This window comes from Microtus ochrogaster, chromosome 5 (genome assembly GCF_000317375.1).
Source record: "Microtus ochrogaster isolate Prairie Vole_2 chromosome 5, MicOch1.0, whole genome shotgun sequence".
NCBI classification, from domain to species: Eukaryota; Metazoa; Chordata; class Mammalia; order Rodentia; family Cricetidae; genus Microtus; species Microtus ochrogaster.
This window is the reverse complement of record NC_022012.1, coordinates 49,380,659-49,403,105: the sequence shown is the minus strand read 5'-3', so window position 1 is coordinate 49,403,105 and position 22,447 is coordinate 49,380,659. Positions and strand designations below refer to the sequence as shown.

At 42.1% G+C, this 22,447-nt stretch overlaps 1 protein-coding gene across 1 annotated transcript in view; it reads left to right on the top strand.

Annotated features, from left to right (window-relative positions):
• Nrg4 (neuregulin 4) overlaps positions 1-22,447 on the top strand; it is a 64,055-nt gene that overhangs the window by 31,308 nt on the left and 10,300 nt on the right. The window contains exons 3-5 of the mRNA XM_013346332.2: positions 9,513-9,659; positions 15,315-15,391; positions 21,719-21,807. Of these exons, the coding sequence (XP_013201786.1) occupies positions 9,513-9,659; positions 15,315-15,391; positions 21,719-21,735 (241 nt within the window). The 3' untranslated portion in view covers positions 21,736-21,807. The remainder of the gene's footprint in view (positions 1-9,512; positions 9,660-15,314; positions 15,392-21,718; positions 21,808-22,447) is intronic.

Below are 22,447 nucleotides of genomic sequence, written 5' to 3'. Positions count from 1 at the left end.
CTGTGCCTGCATCACTAGCTGGGCCAGGCCCCGTGGACTGCCCTGCTTTCCTCTCTATTTTGTGACTTGTCCAGAGATCACCTCAGAGCCAACCAGTACATGGTGTTCAGCTTTGTGATTGGAGGAAGTTAACTTGGCGAAGCATTATCTAGTGTGAACAGTTACCCACTGAGACTTAGTAAGTTCTGCTTCCACCAAGACTCTCAAAGTGTAGGTTGCTCACATGGCCACAAGATCCAACCAGAGTGGCTTCCCGCTTCTGTGACTTAGCTGAGAGCTGTTGCCCCCCTAGAGCAGTAGCAATGCTATTCTTGGGCAGGTAGAAACCATTGTCATGTGTCTGTATGGACCAAGGACTGTTTAGAAGAACAATCATGTAATCTATGAAAGACTAGGCTTGTAAAAATAAGACAAAGGAGGGCTGGATAGATGACTTATGGGGGCTGGAGAGATAGCTCAGTGGTTAAGAGCACTGGCTGCTCTTTCAGAAGTCCTGAGTTCAATTCCTAGCAACCACGTGGTGGCTCACAGCCATCTGTAATGAGATCTGGTGCCCTCTTCTGGCCTGCAGGCACACATGCAGGCAGAACACTGTATATGTAAACAATAAATTAAAAAGATGAAAATCTATTGTGCTTCCGTAGTTGGCACATCATCTCATTTACTTGTAAGTTGTCTTTTTGTCCCAGCTTTGCTGGACCCCACCTGACTTAGTGTTCTATTTCTGTGAAGAGACCACAACAATGCTTATAAAAGAAGGAATTTAACTGGAGCTTGCTTATAGTTTCAGATGTTCAGTCCATTGTCATGGTGGGGAACATGGAGGTATGCAGCTATACATGCAGGCATAACTGCAGAAGTAGCTGAGAGTTCTACATCCAGATCAGTGGGCAGCAGGAAGAGAGAGACAGTGGATCTGGGTTGGGTTTTGAAACCTCAAAGTCCCCGCCCCCCGTGACACACTTCTACAAGGCCACACCTACCAACCCCTCTCTAGTGGTGCCACTGCCTGATGGCTAAGCATTCAAATACATGAGCCTATGGGGCTCATTCTTACTCAAACAAACACACCGCCCTATGTTCTACCAAATTCTTTCCAGAGGGAATTCAGAGTTTTGTGAGTCACTTTATTAATCACAGAAAATGTTAAAATTTTCTTAAGATCAGTTCTTTTTTTTAAAAAGATTTCTTTATTGTGTATACATTGTTCTGACTGCATGTATGCCTGCAGGCCAGAACAGAGCACTAGATCTCATCTTGGTTGGTTGTGAGCCACTATGTGGTTGCTAAAAATTGAGCTCAGAACCTCTGGAAAAGCAGCCAGTGCTCTTAACTGCTGAGCCATCTCTCCAGCCCCCTTAAGGTCAGTTCTTAATGGGGTGGTCCTCAGATGAGATTCAGCCTCTGCGTCTCTGAGTTAATAGAAGGTTGTACTTCAAGGAAGAATTTCAAAATGTCTCTGGTATTAAACTCAGCAAAGTCCTTTTGCTTTGATCTTTGACACTGTGCCGTATGCTTTATTAAACATCTGGAATTAGGCTGATCTTTAGAACACCTTTACGGAGCAGAAATAACAGCCTGGGTGCTTATAATAGAACAGATGCAAATGCCTCCAGCAGCTGCTCCATTTATGCATTTTGTTAATGCTTTTTATTTTAGCAACCTTCCTTCTGATTATAGACTCCCTCATTAGCGTTCTCAGCAGAAACAACGGATGCATACCTCTCGACCTCAGCGTTTAGAACAGAACTCCGGAGCATAAATCTCCCGACCCTCTGACTTTGCCTGCTGACACCTCTCTCACAGCGCAAGCTGTGGCTGAGAGCAGTGCACACGTGCCAGCTCCCTTTGCTCTGTCACTTTTTCCAGCCACATTCGTCTTCCTGGTCTGCCTTACCAAGAGCTGAACTCACCCCTCACCACCAACGCGGTCAGCCCCCTGCTCTCTTTTTATTGTTGCATAATGGAGTTGACACAATTATGTCTTGGTGCCTGGATTTTGATTATCCCTTGGGTACCTGTGTTTATCATCCCTCATCTCCTTTGGAGTACAGCCAAATAGAATTCAATTATCATCTGTAAGACTTAGTTTCTACACGGAACACTAACAGCCGTGACTTCACGTAGCTCTAACCCTTAACTTCTTCTGTCAGGAAGTGAACTGATGCTGGCTTCTCTTTGTCTTATTCCAGTTGGGTCATGAGGTTTTCCCTGCATCCTGGGAAGGTAAGATGCCAGCATAAACACTGTACATTTAAACCTCTGCTTGAACGACTCCAGTCTTTCCAGATGTTCCTACTTGATGGTGTTAATGAACCCTTCAAAGACATGAACAGGGGAAAATGTCTATAGTTGGAAGGCCCACTTATCTATTATTTATATTCAAATAGATTTTACATAAACTGAAAATATTTCTTAAGGGAAAACATGACAATAATTTTACATATAAATGCTGTATATATAGTTATATATATATATATATAGTTTATATATATAGTTATATATATAAAATCTCTAAGACATAAGTGATGGAAAGTATACATATGCTTTTTGTTTGAGGCTGAGTCTATCTAGCCCAGGATGGACTCAAACTTCACAGTGTAGCTGAGGCTACCCTTGAACTAACTCTCTCTCTGTTTTGATTTATTTATTTTTATTTTATGCATGGCTGTTTTATCAGCATACATCTGTGTACCATGTGCAGTGCCTGAGGAAGCCAGAAGAGGCACCAGATCCCCTGGAACTGTAGTTACTGTTGTAGGTGCTGGACTCTTAACTGGGGTCCTCTGGAAGAGCAGCCAGTGGCCTTCTCTGCTGAGCCCTGCCTTGCTCTTGAGCTCTTTACCCCTCCTCCATCCTGAATGCTGCTATTGCAGGCATGTGCCACTGTGCCTTGTATGCATATTTTTTATTTTTAGTTTTACTTTATCTTTTGACATTTTAAAAAGCAATACACTTTAGTTTGGGTTGAGGAACTTTTAGAATTTTCTCCCTGATCTTATTTTTGAGGTAAGCAAAATAGCGAAGACAGAGATTCGGATAAATAGTTTTATTAGCATGGAGAAAGAGGACAATATTATGAAAGCTCACAAACCACAGAGTTTTGTCTCAGTATTTGTGTGAAGTAGTGAGTAGTCCCTTCTCCCAGAATTCACTGGGGCAGACTGGCCTGTGCACACTTGGGAATGAAGGTTGTGTTCACAGCCTATGACTTGCTCATTGCCTGCTGTATTTCATTGAGCTTTAGCTACTTTAAGAAAATATTTGAAATTTTTCCATGGTTTACTTAAAGTAAATTTTATAAATCTCCAAGCAGTAACTTACCCAACGGCAAGCATGATGGTTCTCCGTGCAGACAGTGTGGCCATTTCTATCCAGATACACCCTGAAACTCATCCCACACTTGAGTTAGCTGGCTGACAATCAATCCTGAAGGAATCTAAGATTTGCTTTTAAATTGGGCTAGCCCACTTGAAGTGCCCATAATTATCTATGCTTAGTGGTGCAAATGTTACAATCTGACATAAACAGCCATTTCTACAAGAGTGGGTCTTAGCTGAATCTCTCTAGGCATAATCAAGCTGGAAAATGCTGAATGCGTTTGTGGTGCCCGGTAATAAGAGGCAAAGCCTGTGCGCCAGTCACCTTTGCATTCTTGGCCTATGCAGCGTTGTTGGGTTTGTTATACTCTTTTCACTCTGTTTCGGGGGCCCGCCACCGCCACCCAACTCCCAAATAAATACACAGAGGCTTATTTTTAGTTATGAATTTCCAGTCTTGGCTTGTTTCTAGCCAACTTTTCTTAATTTAAATTATCCCATCTATCTTTTGCCTCTGGGCTTTTCCCCTTCTCTATCTCTGTACGCCTTTCTTCATTTCTTTCTCCGTGGTTTGCGTGTAGCTGGGTGACTGGCCTGTGATATCCTCCTCTCCTTGATCTTACTCCTTCTTCCTTTCCTCCGAAATTTCCTCCTTCTATTTCTTCTCTCTGCCTGCCAGCCCCGCCTATCCTTTCTCCTGCCTCGCTATTGGCCTTTCAGTTTATTATTAGACCAATCAGGTGTTTTAGACAAAGTAACACAGCTTCACAGAGTTAAATAAATGGAACATCAAAGAATGCAACACACTTTTGCATTATTAAACAAATGTTCCACAGCATAAACACATGCAACACAACTTAAAGTAATATCCCACAACAGTACAGATCTGGTTGGCATTTTACAGAATTTTGGCCATGTATTTTTGTATCTTAAGGAGTAGAATTAGTGGATCTAAGACCTGCTGTCAGTGTATTTTCTTGAATGCTTGTAAATATTTTATTTTTGGATTGTTCTCATTTTTCATGAGTTTCAGGCTGAACTTTGATTGTCATAGAGTATTGGTAAAGTGGGGTCAGCTCTGGGGATCACAGTGGTAGAATTGTTCTCCCAGGGTGTCTCTGTCTGAATGACATGGCTTTGGTGTTGAGTCTTCCTTCATTAGTGACTCTTAGAGCGTGGTACTTGTGTCTTGTTTTGGGGGCTGTAATAGTCATGTGTTTATTGACCACTTTGCTCCTAGCTTCCTGCCTGGAGTCCAGCATTGGTGTAAACGTGGCTTTGGTAAAGAGACATTCCTCTTTTACCTGCATGCTGCTGTGCTAGCCTAAGGCACGGCTAGGTGTCTTGTTGGTGAAAATGGCTAAATGAAATAATTAAGGCGGGAGTTGTTACTTTGACTTTGTGTTTTAAAGCTTGAGTGACAATAGAAACAGAAGTGGATGGGGGCAGGGGGAGGTAGGGGAGAGACTGGGAGGAGAGGAGGGGGAGGAAACTGTGATTAGGATGTAAAATACATAAATACTTTTAAACTTTTTTAAAGACTTTTATTTATACAATGTTCTGCCCGCACATATGCCTGAAGGCCGGAAGAGGGCACCAGATCTCATTTTGGATGGTTGTGAGCCACCACGTGGTTGCTGGGAATTGAACTCAGGACCTGTGGAAGAGCAGTCAGTGTTCTTAACTGCTGAGCCATCTCTCCAGCCCCAATACTTTTAAAAATCATAAAGTGTAAGTGGCATACACAGCAAGCACGACGGGGTCAGGGAACTAGCTTTTTCAGCCTGAAGTCCAGCGTTCAGTCTTTGGAACACAGCAGCTCTGCTCAGGAGTACAACTTCTTGGTTGTTTTTGTTTCTGAAGAGGGTCACCGTCAAATGTCCGGGCTGGCCTTGAGCCTGCACTAATCCTCCTGTCTAAGTCTCACAAGGAAGTTTGATTCCTTCACTCTTGCTGAAGGCCTTCAATGTCATAACAACTTTCCCTGACCACTATAATCAGATGAACTCTTTTCAAGCCCAGCGTATTAAACGCGGCTTCTTTACTGACAGTGAGGCTCTTGGTGCATCTGGAAGATGCTGTATAATGTGGATTCTGAGTCTGGAAGGTTCTGTGTCACTGGGTGTTTGCACCCGTTCCAGGAAAGTGTTTTATCACATGGTGTTTACCAAATTCGATGACACAGCCTCTTGGTACTTGGCAGCCTGTATAGAAGTAAACCCCAGGAATACTTTAGCAAGAGTTAATTCCACAAAAACAGAGGCTGCTTGGCTCTGTACACTTGACCTGACCGTGCCTTTCTTTAGCTCACACTAGCTCTAGTCCCGGTCCACTATGTCTGCACTCTGCCCTCCCCAACTTACATTTGCTCTAAGTCTAACATTTGTGTTACAGCCGAGGCCATAACATTTTCATAAGTTAGCTGGAGCTTTCAGAACAGACTTCTTGCACACAGCACTGGGCATGCAGTGTTCCCTGTTTATATAATAAATATCTGAAAAATAAAATTCACCAGTAGGCTAACCCAGCAGTACACTGTGTCTCTGCCTTTCTCAGAGTTCTCTTTTAATGAGGTGAAGAATGACAAGGTTTGGGTTTTTTCTTGATATTATTTTGCTTAAAATTTCCATCAGTGTTTTACTTTCTTGCCAGATGTGGATGGTAGGGAACTCCATCGATTGCTTCTCTCTCTCCCATACCTTTTCCTGTCTGCTTCAGTCCTTGATCTGATGGCCGAACTTCTACACATTTCATTCCCAGACTGTCCAGGACTTTCCCTCAGTGGCTACATTCTCTTTCTTTTTAAAGTCTTCTGTAAGGCATACATGTTAACCGAATTCTATTTAAATAGAAAATAATTTTAAGGAAATCATAGGGGAGTTTTTATTGCATTCTCATGCCTCTAGGGCAACTTTTGGAACTGAAATTTCCAGCAGAGTTTTATCTCGTGGAAACCCACCTCTTCCTGAGTTTGTGTGTGTTGGATGTCATGGGCCCATTGGGTTTCTCTCTAGGGTAGGTAGTTGATTAGTAATCAACTCTCCCACCCACCCACCACCCCTTTTCTCCTAAGACATTTCTCCCTGACCCTATGTAGATAAGTATATAAAATTATAATGCATGCCACGAATTTGTATTTTAAAACAATTCTTGACCAAAATAATTTTTCCATTTATTAGTGATTAAAGCAAATTTACATATTAATGAGATGCATGTGCTTACTTATTTTTGCAGAAAGAATTAAACCTTAGCTGCGTATTTGGTACTGAATGCCGTGAAGCATCTTCAACACTTTTCATAATAATGGAAACTTTGATCCTCAATGCAGAGACTGCTTCACCATGATATGTAGTACAGAATGGTAGAGGCATGCTTAGGGCCATTTCAGAAATTACTGGAAATTCTATCTCAATCCCAATCTAAATTCATTTAATTACCTTTTATAAAAAAAATTAGCAAGTTAAATGGAAATTTCAAATTCAAATGTTCTAACATTACTATCCAAAGATATACTCTTTTGATATTTTCATGCTATGGAACAACAGTAGGAAAATATCAAAGCCTTTGTTACCTGTAATTCCTTTGTATGCACAATAAAAATGCAATAGCTTATAACATACAATGATCTTGGGGGCTGGGGAGATGGCTCAGAGGTTGAGAGCACTGGCTGCTTTTCCAGAGGTCCTGAGTTCAATTCCCAGCAACCACATGGTGGCTTACAACCGTCTGTAATGAGATCTAGCGCCCTCCTCTGGCACGCGGGCATATACTGAGGCAGAATGTTGTATACATAATAAATAAGTAAATCTTTAAAAAACAAAACCATACAATGATCTTAAATCAGAGCCGAGGTGGAACAGGCAGCAGCCGTCGGAGCTGCGTGCCGACCCCATGTGCGGTGTAAAGCGTGTGTGTGCGGTGTGTTCGGGACGAAGCTGCCTTGAGAGGGCAGGAGCCCTGCCAGAATCACCAACAATTTTACTGCAAATTGTGTTGTGGTCTTTGCCTGTTCAGAACTCTTTTATTTTTTGCCCAAATTTTCATAACCCCACGCACTAAGTTATGTGACCTCATACAAGGATATGAACTACAGTTTATGATGCTGTATTCTGAAGAATGCGTGTGTGTGTATCTGTCTGTCTGTCTGTCCTGGGAAGCAGGAAGTAAAATTAGAGAAGAACGAAATGGATTTTTACTTATCTTTTTTCTTTCATGTGTATTTAATTTAGTCTATGGAAATAATAGTACATTCACATTTTCCTCATTTACCTGATGTGTATGAGTGAGTTGTTCACATGTCTGCCTGCCTGCACCGTGTGCATGTCTGGTGCAGAGACCAGAAGAAGGCATTAGGTCCTCAAGAACTAGAGGTATAGATGGCTGTGAACCTCCATGTGAGTAGTGGGAATTGAACCCAGGTCCTCTGGAAGAGCAGTCAGTGTTCTTAACCACTTGAGCCATCTCTCCAGTCCAAGGAAAAATAGTATTTTAATGTTTGTACTGCAAGTAATTATGAGCTTTCCCCCAAATACCTCTTACTCGATGCTCCAGTTTGTCGCTTGCATATTCCCCTCACGTTCCTTTCCTGTCTCTGCAAGCCAATCTTTGTGATAATTTCAGAGAGCTGCTGCACTGTTTAAAGCTCCCCGCGAAGCCAACAGCAGCCACCTCCTGCCTTCATCAGGATGACATGAGGCTCATAAAACATTGGCTATTTGGTCACCAAAATCACTCCATGTGCTAAAATTACTGTTCCCCCCTCTTATTTTTATGTGGCTATTAGTTATCCTGTCACATTAGTTGTTAAAACCAATTAGTTTACATGGAGTTTTCTAGGCCTCCTGTCCTTATCAGTGTAAGTGGGAGGCCGAGAGAATAGATTTCTAAATACCTGACTAATCTGAAAAAGGGGAGGAGGAAAATTAATTTTGCAAAATCACTCTTTCATTTTTTTGGTAAAAGAATAACTTAGTGTGTATGCATGTATGTGTATGTACATACACTTTTTTTTTGATTTTTCAAAACAGGGTTTCTCTGTAGCTTTGGAGCCTGTCCTGGAATTAGCTCTAGTAGGCTGGCCTCGAACTCACAGAAATCCTCCTGCCTTTGCCTCCTGAGTGCTGGGATTAAAGGCGTGTGCCACCATTGCCCGGCCACACTCATTTTATTACATATACTTTGTAAATTTCCTACATAACTTCTTGAGTTACTTTATAAATAAATGTTCATATTGAAAAGAAAAAAATTTTTTTTTGAGATAGAGTTTCACACTCCAGCCTTGCCTGGCCTAAAACTCATCAAGTAGCCCAGGCTGGCCTCAAGTTTTATTGGATCCTTCTGCCTCAGTTTACCAAGTGCTAAGACTATAGTTGTGTGCCACCATTTCCAGCTAAAATACTTTTATTTTACATTCAGCTGGAAATAAATAGATGGGATGCTGAACAGCATAATTCTTATTAATGTATATTAATCCCTTCAGCGTGTTAAGAGGGGAAAGGAGCTGGCTGCTTACACCAGAGGCCTTGTGGCATCCTTTGCTGTTTCGTGCTGTCTCTGAAGAAACATAGAAATGCTCTTAGCCATATAAAGCTGACGTGTGTTCCAGAAGGCACTGCTGAGCAGTAGGGAAGGGATGTCGTACTCAACAACTCTAAGTTTGGAAGAAACAAGAATTTTGAGGAAAAGTTGCATTCATTTACACATCTATGTAAAATACAATAAATTGCAGGTGAATTTGAGTTATATACTGACAGTTACACCATTGGAAATGCAGACTTTAAGCCCTGGTGGCATGCACCTGCAGTCTCAGCTACTTGGAAAGCTGAGGCAGGAGGATCATTTGAGTCAGGGGGTTGAGGACAACTAGAACAGTATCGCAAGACACATCTGCAAAAGTTGGCAGGAAGACAAGACAAGCCTAGAAGGCATCGACGCTGTCTGCACATGGAGTCTGAATACTACCCAGTTCCTCTCCATTCTAAGCTGCTGAAGAGCTGGAAAGAGACGGAGGCAGGTGCACGATAATGCACTTGACTCTACCCGCGGCTCTTGGAGCATCACTTCAAGCCTGTTTGCTTCATATTCACAGACTGAAACTTAGAGGCCTTTCCCTTCATTCCAGCTGGGGACCTTGTGTTGTCCACATACACAGAGGGAACAGATTTGATCTTTATCTGAACTTCTATCCTACAGGTGCATTGAGAATTACACAGGAGCTCGTTGCGAAGAGGTTTTTCTCCCAAGCGCCAGCATCCAAAGCAGAAGTAACCTGTCGGCAGCAATCGTGGCCCTGGCGATCCTACTCACGCTAGCCATTGCAGCGCTCTGCCTTCTGTGCAGGTAACTGAAGTGGAGGCACAAGGCCGCGGTCTCTGAGTAACGCGCATGCTCTTTACTTCCAGACGTTTCTCCAGATACTGTTTTATGCCCGCCGTTATCATTTGAATACAATTTTGTTATAAACCATAAATCATTTTAGAAGCATCTTAAGCAAGTCAACTCGTTCCTTGCCACCGACATCATCTCTTTCTGTGACGTCTCTAAGCCAGGAGAACCCACCCTCCCTATAGTAATTATGCTTCCATTGTCACACAAGGCTTTAGGGGAGGTGTTTTTAAAGAAGTCTTGAGTACTAAAGGCTACGTGACTCACACAGTGCCTTAGAAGCTTAAAGCACATGGCTGATGTGTGTTGTCAGTCTTTTCTCCTACATTTGTTATGTGCCAGACACAATGATCATAGTGGCCAAGAAGGTAGACATGTTGCCTAAACTCATGAGCTATTTAAATCTAGAGCGACAGATAAAGAAGCAGAAGGTTAAATTGGAGAAACTGGCATCTTCTAAGAGAAACAAAAGGGAAAAGTGACATGTTTCAAGGCTACACACATCAAAGATTACTTGCATTGATTCCTTTTTATTGCTCTTCAATGTTTTTTGAAATTTTTAAAAGCGAGCATGAAATTAAGTTTAGTATTTATTTTGTATTGATTAATAAGTATTAAATATGTATGGGTTACTCTCATCTGGTTATGAAAATGGAGCTTATGGTCATTGTAAAACAATCCAAGTTGTCTTGAGAAGTTAATATTCTAAGAGTAATGTGTAGATTAAATAATCTCATAAACCCTTATTAAAATTGTGAGGGACTTTGCTCTTTTTAAGTGTGTATTATGTCATGTACATCATGGTGTGCTTTATTCCAAAGCATCATTTAAGAAACACAGTAGATCTTAACTCATAATTTCTGCATCTGGAGTGCTTCAGGTACAAAACTTACCAGCCCATTGCATCGGATTGCGTTTCCTGTGTGTCCGGCCATTTACATGCGCCCTTCCTCAGTGTGACCTTGCCACTCAACCAGCAAGAGTTAGAATTTAGTCCTAGGGCTCTGCAGTTCAGACATGGTGTGCTTGTCTGGCAGTCATAGCGTTCTGGGTCCAAGCCATTGAATGGCGATAAGAAATAGAATTTATTTCTTTAGAAGGTACAACAAGTGCTTTAGTCATGAACATTGGGTAAATGTTACAGCTGATAACACAGCCTTTGAGTGGACCAAAAGCTCCATCTTTGAATCAGCCAGTGTCTTGTAAGAAACCTAAGCAGAGAAAAGAAAGAGCTCCAGCTCGATTCTTAGTCAGCAGCAATTGCTAGTCATCTCTGAATGAGCCTCCCTAAGCATCCTGCTTACTGGGACTTTCAGGTGGCAAACACAGAGAGGCTCTAATAGGGGGAAAGAGCTTAGCAGTCAACCAATAGAACCACGAGAGAGAAAATTTTAATCTAGTGCGTTTAGAGTAGCATGTTACAAAGTAGACATGAGTCATCGTGGAACTGTACCCTTCACTCTGAATCCCTCTATTATGTTTTCCAGCAAAATATGCCAAATGATAAGCTTATCTAATCCTAATTTTTCTGACTTGCTGCCCGGTCTCACAATGTGATACCCTGTGCCATACCATGACCCAGTTAGATGGTTCTTACCTGATGAACAGTTGTCAACGCCGTGGTCTTAGACACCTCAGTGTCTGGAACCATGAGTTAAATGAACATCTGTTCTTTGTAAATTACCCATCAAGGGTATTTGTATAGCAACAGAAAAAGATTGATGCAACCTTACAGTTTAATGGCTTAAAAATCAAAGCTTTCTTATTCCTCATATGTAATCATTATGGGTTAGTGCATGGATTGGATATGGTTGTGCTAAACATAGTCTATAGTTTATAAAGTGAGACCCTGGCACAAAAAGAAGAAAATTCTAATCTGAAGTGTCCTATACCATGCTATACCAACTCATAAACACTTTCAGTAATGTAACAGGGTACAAGATTAACTCAATCAGTAGCCCTCCTGTACATAGATGATAAATGGGCCGAAAAAGAAATCAGAGAAACATCACCCTTCACAATAGCCACAAATAGCATAAAATATCTCAGAGTAACTCTAACCAAACAAGTGGAAGACTTGTATGACAAGAACTTTAAATCTTTGAAGAAAGAAATTGAAGAAGACACCAGAAAGTGGAAAGATCTCCCATGCTCTTGTGTAGGTAGAATTAACATAGTAAAAATGGCAATCTTGGGGCTGGAGAGATGGCTCAGAGGTTAAGAGCATTGCCTGCTCTTCCAAAGGTCCTGAGTTCAATTCCCAGCAACCACATGGTGGCTCACAACCATCTGTAATGGAGTCTGGTGCCCTCTTCTGGCCTGCAGGCATACACACAGACAGAATATTGTATATAATAAATAAATAAATATTTTTTAAAATGACAGTCTTACCAAAAGCAATCTACAGATTCAATGCAATGCCCATCAAAAGCCATGAAAAATTTTCACAGACCTCGAAAGAATGGTACTCAACTTCATATGGAAAATCAAGAAAACCAGGATAGCCAAAACAATCCTGTACAATAAAAGAACTTCTGGAAGCATCACAATCCCTGACTTCAAACTCTACTACAGAGCTACAGTATTGAAAACAGCTTGGTATTAGCATAAAAATAGACAGGAGGACCAAATCGAAGACCCGGATATTAACCCACACACCTTCAAACACCTGATTTTTGACAAAGACGCACAAACATATCAAATGGAAAAAAGAAAGCATATTTAACAAATGGTGCTGGCATAACTGGATATCAACATGTAGAAGAATGAAAATAGATCCATATCTATCACCCATGCACAAAACTCAAGTCCAGATGGATCAAAGACCTCAACATAAAGCCAGCTACACTGAACCTCAAAGAAAAAGTGGGAAGTACACTTGAACGCATTGGCACAGAAGACCATTTCCTAAATATAACCCCCGTAGCACAGACACTGAGAGAAACAATAAATGGGGCCTCCTGAAACTGAAAAGCTTCTGTAAAGCAAAGGACATGGTCAACAAGACAAAACAACATCCTACAGAATGGGAAAAGATCTTCACTAACCCCACATCATACATAGGTCTGATCTCCAAAATATACAAAGAACTCAAGAAACTGGTCATCAAAAGAACAAATAATCCAATAAAAAAATGGAGTCCAGACCTAAACAGATAACTCTCAAAAAGGATAAAAAATGGCTGAAAGATACTTAAGGAAATGCTCAACCTCCTTAGTCATCAGAGAAATGCAAATCAAAACAACTCTGAGATTCCATCTTACACCTGTAAGAATGCCCAAGATCAGCTGGAGAGATGGCTCAGTGGTTAAGAGCACTGGCTGCTCTTCCAGAGGTTCTGAGTTCAATTCCCAGCAACCACATGGTGGCTCACAACCATCTGTAGTGAGATCTGGCGCCCTCTTCTGGCGTGTGGCTATACATGGAGGCAGAATGTTGAATACATAAAAAATCTTAAAAAAAAAAAAAGAATGGCCAAGATCAAAAACACTGATGACAACTTATGCTGGAGAGGTTGTGGGGTAAAGGGAACACTCCTGTATTGCTGGTGTGAGCACAAGCTGGTACAGCCCCTTTGGATATCAGTATGTTGATTTCTCAGAAAATTAGAAAACAACCTTCCTCAAGACCCGGCAATACCACTTTTGGGTATATACCCAAAGAATGCTCAATTGTGCCACAAGGACATGTGCTCAACTATGTTCATAGCGGTGTTGTTTGTCATAGCTAGAACCTGGAAACAACCTAAATACTCCCCAACCAAAGAATGGATAAGGAAAATGTGTTATATTTACACAATGGAGTACTACACAGCGGAAAAATATAATGACATCTTGAAATTTGCAAGCAAATGGGTGGAGCTAGAAGACATCATATTGAATGAGGTAACCCAGACCCAGAAAGACAATTATCATATGTACTCACTCATAAGTGTTTTTTAAACATAAAGCAAAGAAAACCAGCCTACAAATCACAATTCCAGAGAACCTAGACAACGATGAGGACCCTAAGAGAGACTTACATAGATCTAATCTACATGGGAAGTAGAAAAAGACAAGATCTCCTGAGTAAATTAGGAGCATAGAGACCTTGGGGGAAGGGTTGAAGGGGAGAGGAGAGGCAGGGAGGGGAGCAGAGAAAAATGTAGAACTCAATAAAAATCAGCTAAATAAAAAACTTAGAAAAAAAAGACCTTGTCTCAAGGGAGTTAGGCAGGGAATGATAGAGGAGGACACTGACATTCTCATGTCTCCACATGGGCAAACATGCACAACACACACACACATATACACATACACATATATACACACATACATATGCATATACATACACATATGCACACACTCATATACACATAAACACATACATACACATGCACACATATATACACATACACACATACATATGCATACACATATACATATATACACACATACATATGAATATACATACACATATGCACACACTTATATACACACAAACACATACACATATATATACACATACACACATACATATGCATATACACACACTTATATATACACAAACACATGTATACACATATATACACATACACACATACACATATACACACATACACATAAACACACATATATACACACATACACACACACATACACACATACACACACACATACACACACACATACACAATGGCAGAGAAGGAGAAAAAGAAAGGGAGGGGAAAATATTTAATAAATGAAAAAGAATGGAAGCAAACAATTCTTTGACTGAACCCGCTGGTAGCGGAAAGTGCTTTGACCTGAGGGCCTTTTGGATTTTCCATAACTTAGGAAATGATGCCACTTGAATGAGGTCAAGATGCCCCCAACCCCCAATGCTAAAACATCTTCTAGAATTGGCATTTTAGGGTAGAAGTTGGTGTGCTTTTAGAAAATGTCATGTTGCTATGGCTATATGATGTAAATTCATTTTCACTAATGTAAGTTACTACATTAGGTTTGGCATATTGAAAAAAATAAACCACTTTTACATTTTATTTTTATTTAATATTTAAAGCAGTTTTATGAAAGGTTATAGTCAGATGACCCAAAGTTGATGGTGTTTAATGTCGTGAATTAGAATTGTTCACTAAAGCCACCTATGGTTCACAAAGGGTCCACAATGGTGTTAGAGAAACAGCTCTGACATCGCATCTCTGCCACGCCATAGGCTCAGCAGCTCCCCAGCAGCATCTGGGCCATGCCACAGGCTCAGCAGCACCCTGAGCAGCATCTGTGCCACGCCATAGGCTCAGCAGCACCCTGAGCAGCATCTGTGCCACGCCACAGGCTCAGCAGCTCCCCAGCAGCATCTGGGCCACGCCATAGGCTCAGCAGCTCCCCAGCAGCATCTGGGCCACGCCGTAGGCTCCCATGCCGTAGGCTCAGCAGCACCCCAAGTGTCACTGTGGCCTCTGCTGGTGGGGTGCTTAAATGCGGGTACAACATTAGGGCAGCCCTACGATTTTAGGAAGTTCTAGAAAGAAAATGAGCTTCCAAATTCTCAAGCTTAATTTTCTTTCTGATTTTTCTGGCGTGTTTTCCAATGACCCCTTTCCCATTTGGTTTTCTCTTCTCTTTGATGCAGGAAGGGCCACTTTCAGAGGGCCAGTTCAGTCCAGTGTGAGATCAGCCTGGTGGAGAGAAACACCGGCGCCCACCACAGTGAGTACGGGAAGTATGTAATGTTTAGAGGTGTGGATGAGATCTTCATTGCTCTGTTCACGGACTTGTGTTCACGAGCGTTCAAAAACTTTTCCATGGCTTTTGTGTTAATCATTATTTTGCATGTGAGGATAAATTTATTATCAGTGTGACAGAAGTAGTATTTTCCCCCAAAATATTATGAAATTATATGAATTTCCGCAGTGAAATGATTGTATGCGCTGTAATGTGCTACGGCAGATCTGAGGACCAGGGTTGCAGAAGCATTCTGATGTGGGCTGTGCTGGGGAGGCTGTGGCGGGGAGGTACCTTAGGAGTGAGCCAATCTTTGGGAGAACTGTGGATTAACCAGTTTTTAAGCTTTCTTGAGGTTTCTGGCTAAACAGCAAGTGCTAGATTTCCTTTCTCTTACTTGAAAACAACGAGAAATGGACAGACTGAAGCAGCGGCTGACCTGCTCTCAATATGCACGCACACACACACTTTAAAATAAATCTTTAGCCGGGCAGTGGTGGCGCACGCCTTTAATCCCAGCACTCGGGAGGCAGAGGCAGGCGAATCTCTGTGAGTTCAAGACCAGCCTGGTCTACAGAGCTAGTTCCAGGACAGGCTCCAAAGCCACAGAGAAACCCTGTCTCGAAAAACCAAAAAATAAAAATAAATAAAAAATAAAAAATAAAAAAAATAAATCTTTAAAGAATCTGGCATTGGTGGCAGGCTCCTATAGTCCTACTGTGGGAAAATCAGAAACAGGAAGAGCTCTGGGGTTTGCTGGCCACATAATCTGACTGCATCACTAAGACCCAGGCTGAGATGACACCCTGTGTCCAAAAACTACTGTTAATTCAGGGGGGAAATGACAGGAGTTAGCAACATCAACAGCAATAAAGGTTAGGTGACATTCCTACCAATACTACAACAGGGTGATAGAAGATTTGGCATAATTTAAATAGACAAATTGAAGAATAAAACTACCAAAGAAGGGTCATTTAAGGAGCTGCAAACGCAGTTCGTGCACTGAGTGCCTGCCTAGCCTACAAGATGCCCTGGTTCTGTCCTCAGCACTGCGTAGAACCAGGGATGCTTATGTGGACCTGTAGTTACAGCCCCTAAGAAGAAATACAAACAGGAAGAACAAAAGTTCAAGGATATCTTCAGCTACAATGAGGCTAGCCTAGGCTACATGCACTCTGTTTTCAAAAAAAAAATCTGAAGAGTGATATGTAAAATTAAGTTTTTTAATGATAATTCAAACAGTTCCATATCCATTGATTGAATTTGTATAGAAACATTTCTTCAATGACAGTCCACTCCCAAATAGCTGAACTTATGCCAAGCTTTCAATTCTACATAAGTTCATCTAGAAACATTGAAGGGTGTACAGTATATGAGACCAGCTGGTACTTTATCAATCTTGCAAGATAGAGCATTAATATTAAAAGTAAAGTATATTTCCATATATCGGAAATGTCTAGGTAAAGAAACTTTTAAAACAAACATTTGTAACACATCTCAAAATATGAACTTGTTCAACTGAAGTTGAGACCAACTCAGTAACAGAAAACAAACTGAACTAAACTGTGGACATTTTACCAAGAAAATACACGAAATACTACTAAGCACATAAAAAATACTTGACACTGTAATCCACTAAAAGATTGAAAAGTCAAAATACCAGTTAACATACTACCGCTGCTGTGATTTATTTCTTTAAAGTCTATAGGATATGGGGACGCACAGTTGGTTGTTGTTGTAAGTATGAAATGGTGCAGACGGTTTCTTAAGGAACAAGTTTGTATGGCAATTCCCTTCCTCGTCCACTACCCAAGTAAATGAGAGCTTGGGTTTGCAATATGAACCCAAATATTCACAACAGCATTCCTCCCTGTAACCAGGGAGTGGCAATCACCCAAATGTCTATTGCCATGCCCATAAAATGGAGAGTCATACCTGTCCAAGCACCGCATGTTTGCACACACTGTCTGTCACATGGTCACAGTCAGCTGTGCTGTGTGGTAGAAGCTTCAGGATGCCCTGTGTGCATTTACCTTTATACTAAGATAGGTGAGTGGGCTCCTAAGGTGATGACTTCAGACAGCCCTGGAAAGTATCCCCAGGCGATGGATCTGTTTAAAAACTGGGTCATGGTTGTGGCTGGATGACTGTAATCTTTTCAAGCCAGTGAATAGGATATGAAAGTGAATGTAAAGTTCTAAGTTGTGGGTTATATCTTAGTAAACTTGGTAGAAGTCAAATTTTCAACTAACCATGACAGGCTGGGTGTGAATCTACTAAAACACCAAGCTGCACCACTAGGACCATGTGAACTCCAAGTGGGCGAGCCAGACTCCACAGAAGACCCAAAATTCTAAGGCTCCAGCAAACTCAGAGAAGTACTCTACGAAGCTGGACTTGGCAATGGTTTCTTGTAAACAACACTTAAACATAGTCAACTAAGGAAATCTAGATAAATTGGACTTCATCAAAACTAAAAGTCGAGATCAAAGGACACTGTGTACAAAGAGGCAGCCCACAGGACAGGAAAGAGACGTTCGACCCCTGCAGCTGTGGGATTAATGCAGAGAATTCATTACAGGTGTGCATATGTGTGCGTGAAAACAGACAGGAAACTTTTTGAGTGGTGTGGGACTTTCCTGGAAAAGTTGTAAAGAAACATCTATTTACCCCGAACAAGCACAGAGAGACCTAAGAAAGATTCTGCCAGTTTCAGCTTGGTGTGATAAGTTCATTGGGGTCGCTTATAGGGCCGTAAGGACTCACAGATACATCAAAGGCCCAAGCCTCATTCACTGAGCTCTGATTCCATATGGTTTAGTTGGCATCAGAATTGATACAAACTTGGGCTCAGAGTGCTACCTAGTGTTAAGTCAGGAGAGGTGACTGTGGCTCAGGCAACAAATCACAGATAAAGCAGATCTAGGAAAGTTAGCGTCCATTGGGGATGCTGCCTTTTCTTTTGCTGAGGTTTGCTGGTCTTAACAAACACTGACCATCTCTAGGAAGGCACGTAGAACATTTAAATAGCATCTTACTGCAAGATGGAGTTACTCTGCCAGTGCTCAGGGGACTAATCCCACTCCAGAGAGGAGGAAGGGGGACAGGGCAGGGTGCAAGACATTGAAGGTCGTAGTGGAGCAAATATGAGCAACATTAATGATACGCATATAAGAAAATGCCATAATGAAACCTATTGTTTTAATAGCAACTTAAAATTACAAGAAATAATCCGGAATAAATAACTCATAACAAATAAAAGCAACCCCAGTTCAAAAATTGGGAGAGGATTTCAATAGACATTTCTCCAAGAGCATGTGAGGTGTTCAGCATCACTGACCACTGGGGAGATAAAAAGGGAATTGTGGACCCCTCCCACATTAGGGTAGGGGCAGTTTAATGACCATGTGTTGGCTATGATGTATAGAATCTGGAGCCCTTGTGTATTGCTGGTAAGAATATAAAATATTATGGTCACTGTGCTAAATGGAATGACTGGTCTTAAAACCAGAATCACAGCCAGGTGGTGGTGGTGCACACCTTTAATCCCAGCACTTGGGAGACAAAGTCAGGCAGATCTCTGTGAGTTTGGGGCCAGCCTGGTCTACAAGAGCTAATTCCAGGACAGGCTCCAAAGCTACAGAGAAACCCTGTCTCAAAAACCACCACTACAGAATTACCCTTTTTAAAAAAGATTTATTTACTTATTTAATGTACACTGGTGTTTTGTCTCTGTATATATCTGTGTGAGGATGTCAGATCCCCTAGAACTGAAAATACAGATAATTGTGAGTTGCCATGTGGGTGCTGGGAATTGAACCTAGGTCCTCCAAAAGAGCAGTCAGTGAGTGCTCTTAACCTCTGAGCCATCTCTCAAGCTGCCAGAATCACTGTTTTATCCAACAGTTGACTACTGGGGGTTACACACATAAGCAAATATCTTTACACCTGCACTCATAGGAGCTGAATTCTTAATAGTCAGAAGGTGGAAAGCCACTCATCTGTCCAGTGATGTATGAATTGATAAGTAGAAACACATAAATGGAGCATTACTTAGCCTTAAAAGGGAATAATTCTAATGGCTGGACTCTGAGGACATTACACTTAGTGAAAAAGCCAGATGCCAAAGTAAGCACTGTGTAACTCCACTAAATGAGATGCTGGAGCAGTCAGACCCACAGAGGCAGAAATCGTTAACTGTGGTTACCAGGGACTGTGGAGAGAGTTATTGTTTAATGTGTAAGGTTCAGTTTGGGATAATGAAAACATTCCTGGAGATGATGACTATTCCTGTTATATGATTTTACCTAATGTCACTGAACTTGACCGTAGTTAAGATGGTAAATTTTTTATGTATTTCACAATGAAGGACACGCCATCGTGAATAATGTTACCAGACAATGCCCTGAGCTCCCATGTGCTCAACACCATCAGTTCCAAGACGCCAAAAGGATGTGTCCCTTACAAACTGTGCACAGATAAAACACACTATCCCTTTCCTATGTGCAAAGACACATTTGTAAAAATAAGAGGAGGAGGTGACGAGATGGTCCTGGTTAAGAGCACATACTGATCTTACTGTTCAGCCACTAGCACCTATGCTGCAGCTCACAATCACCTGTAACTCCAGCTCCCAAGGGTCCTAGCCCTCTGACCCCATGAACACAGAAACCATCCCATACCACATACACATAATAAAAGAACAGGAAGCAATCTCACAGCCTTTCTATATATAAAATACACCCTACACTGGGGAAAAGTTTAAATTCAAATTGCTTTTTTCTTGACATATTAGTTGTTTTTGCTTCCTCTCTCTGAGATTGTTGCCCTCCAGAGCTCAGGATGCCCTGGGACTCACCGTGGAGCTCTGATTTGCCTCAAACTTGAAACAATCCCATTGCCTCCACCTCCCCAAGTGCTGGTGTTACAGGTGTGAGCCTCCGTGCCTGGATACAATGGGTATTTTTTAAAAGATTTATTTATTTTTATTTTATGTGCATTGATGTTTTGCCTGTATGTATATCTGTGTGAGAATATCAGATCCTCAGGAACTGGAGTTACAGACAGGTGTGAGCTGCCATGTGGGCGCAGAGAATTGAACCTGGGTCCTCTGGAAGAGCAGCCAGTGCTCTTAACTGCTGAACCATCTTTCTAGCCCAAAATGAGTCTTTTTTAATGGAGGAAAAAAGACAGCCAGACCACAACACCACCCAAAAACCAAAATAGGATGAGTTCTGGGCTTAGTTTACAAAATTAGCTTATCGGACTAGGCATTTCTCTGGCCAAGCAATGTTAGTGTCTAAGACCATAGCACCGCAAAGGAGATGAGGTCTTCAGGCTGAGATAAAAGCTGCCCTCTGAGATGAGCCATTACAGACACCAGGACGAACTCAGCAGCCTCAGCTCTGACCTGTGCTGTGAAAATTACAAAGATCAGAGGTCATAGTCAACCCTGGTGCTGAAAACCACCACTCCCAAAGCCTCGATTCAGTCCATCAGGGACCAGAACAGGGCATTCTGGGATGAGGCTTCTTGGCAACCCTCCTTACTAGTTCAGTGAGAAAACCCACAGCTTCAAGTCCCAGCATGTGTTACATGGTTCGTGTCCCTACAGCCTGTGACTTAATCATGAGCCCCCGTGCCTATGTGTGCTTGTCATTGTGCTTGTTTCAGATGTGACCGTTTCTGAGAGTCTGGTTCAGAGGTACGTTCTATACAAAGGAAAATGGAGGCTCAGAGATCAAGCCCAGATGTGTCTGGCTTCCAAACCCATGCTTTTCTGTCTTTCCTTTGTAAGAGTGGGGGTGTGCAGAGATCACAGGACACTATTACGGGGTCAGTTCTGCTCCTTGCATGGCTGGGTGTGTTGCCGGCCTCCAAGCCCATGTTCCCCTATGCATTTGGCCTTCAGCAGGTCCTTGGGAATGCTGACTAGAGCAGGTTTGTCTCCAGGATTCTCCCATCCTTGTGTTTGCTGTTTCTACCATGTTTGGGATCTGCTGCTGTCTTTGTTATCAGCGACTTGCCCTGGGCTGGACCCTCACCCAGCCCTTTGTAATTGTGAATATTTTAGAACAGTCATTAAGCTTGTTAGAACTTCAGGCAGCAGGAAGACAGAAGTGTGCACTTGAAAGACTAGCATGGGGATGCTGACCCACTGCACAGGTGCTGTAGGGCAGCTGCTGCGGATGCAGATGTCTGAGGTAAGTTCACCTCAAGCAGAAGCTGCAGGTTTATACATGCAGATAAGAGGGTAGGTGGGCATGTATATGCAGAAAACCGGGTGCACAAGTACAATCTTCCTTTTCACAGGTCACAGAGATCACTGAAGGCACGCCCAGTGAAGGGCACTATTGTGGTCACCTTACACAGGCAGAAAGTAAACTGCACGGTGAGAGAAGGTAACACTTTAATTCTCCTTTCCTTAGCCGTAAGGCTTGGTAAGCAATCCTGTCCAAGGCAGGCTGTTTAGAGGAGGAGAAGCAACACGGTACAAGGTCTGGAGATCCAGCAATCTCTCCAGCACTGATAGGACCATCAAAATAAGCCAAAATCCTGAGCAGTGTCTGCAGAGAGGAAAGAGATGAAAATGTGTTTAGTGAAAGGAGTACTGAGTTATAAAACACCTCACCAGCTGGGCAGTGGTGGCACATGCCCTTAATCCCAGCACTTGGGAGGCAGAGGCAGGCAGATTTCTGTGAGTTCGAGGCCAGCCTGGTCTACAGTGAGATTCAGGACATCCAGGACTGCTACACAGAGGAACCCTGTTTCAAAAAACCAAAACCAAACAAAACACCTCATTTCACTGTTGGCTACTGAATGAAGAAAGAACGAAAGGAAGGAAGGAAGGGAAAGAAGGAAGGAAGGGAGGAAGGAAGGGAGGGAAAGAAGGAAGGAAGGGAGGAAGGAAGGGAGGGAAAGAAGGAAGGAAGGGAGGAAGGAAGGGAGGGAAAGAAGGAAGGAAGGGAGGGAAGGAAGGAAGGAAGGAAGGGAAAGAAGGAAGGGAGGAAGGAAGGAAGGAAGGAAGGGAAAGAAGGGAGG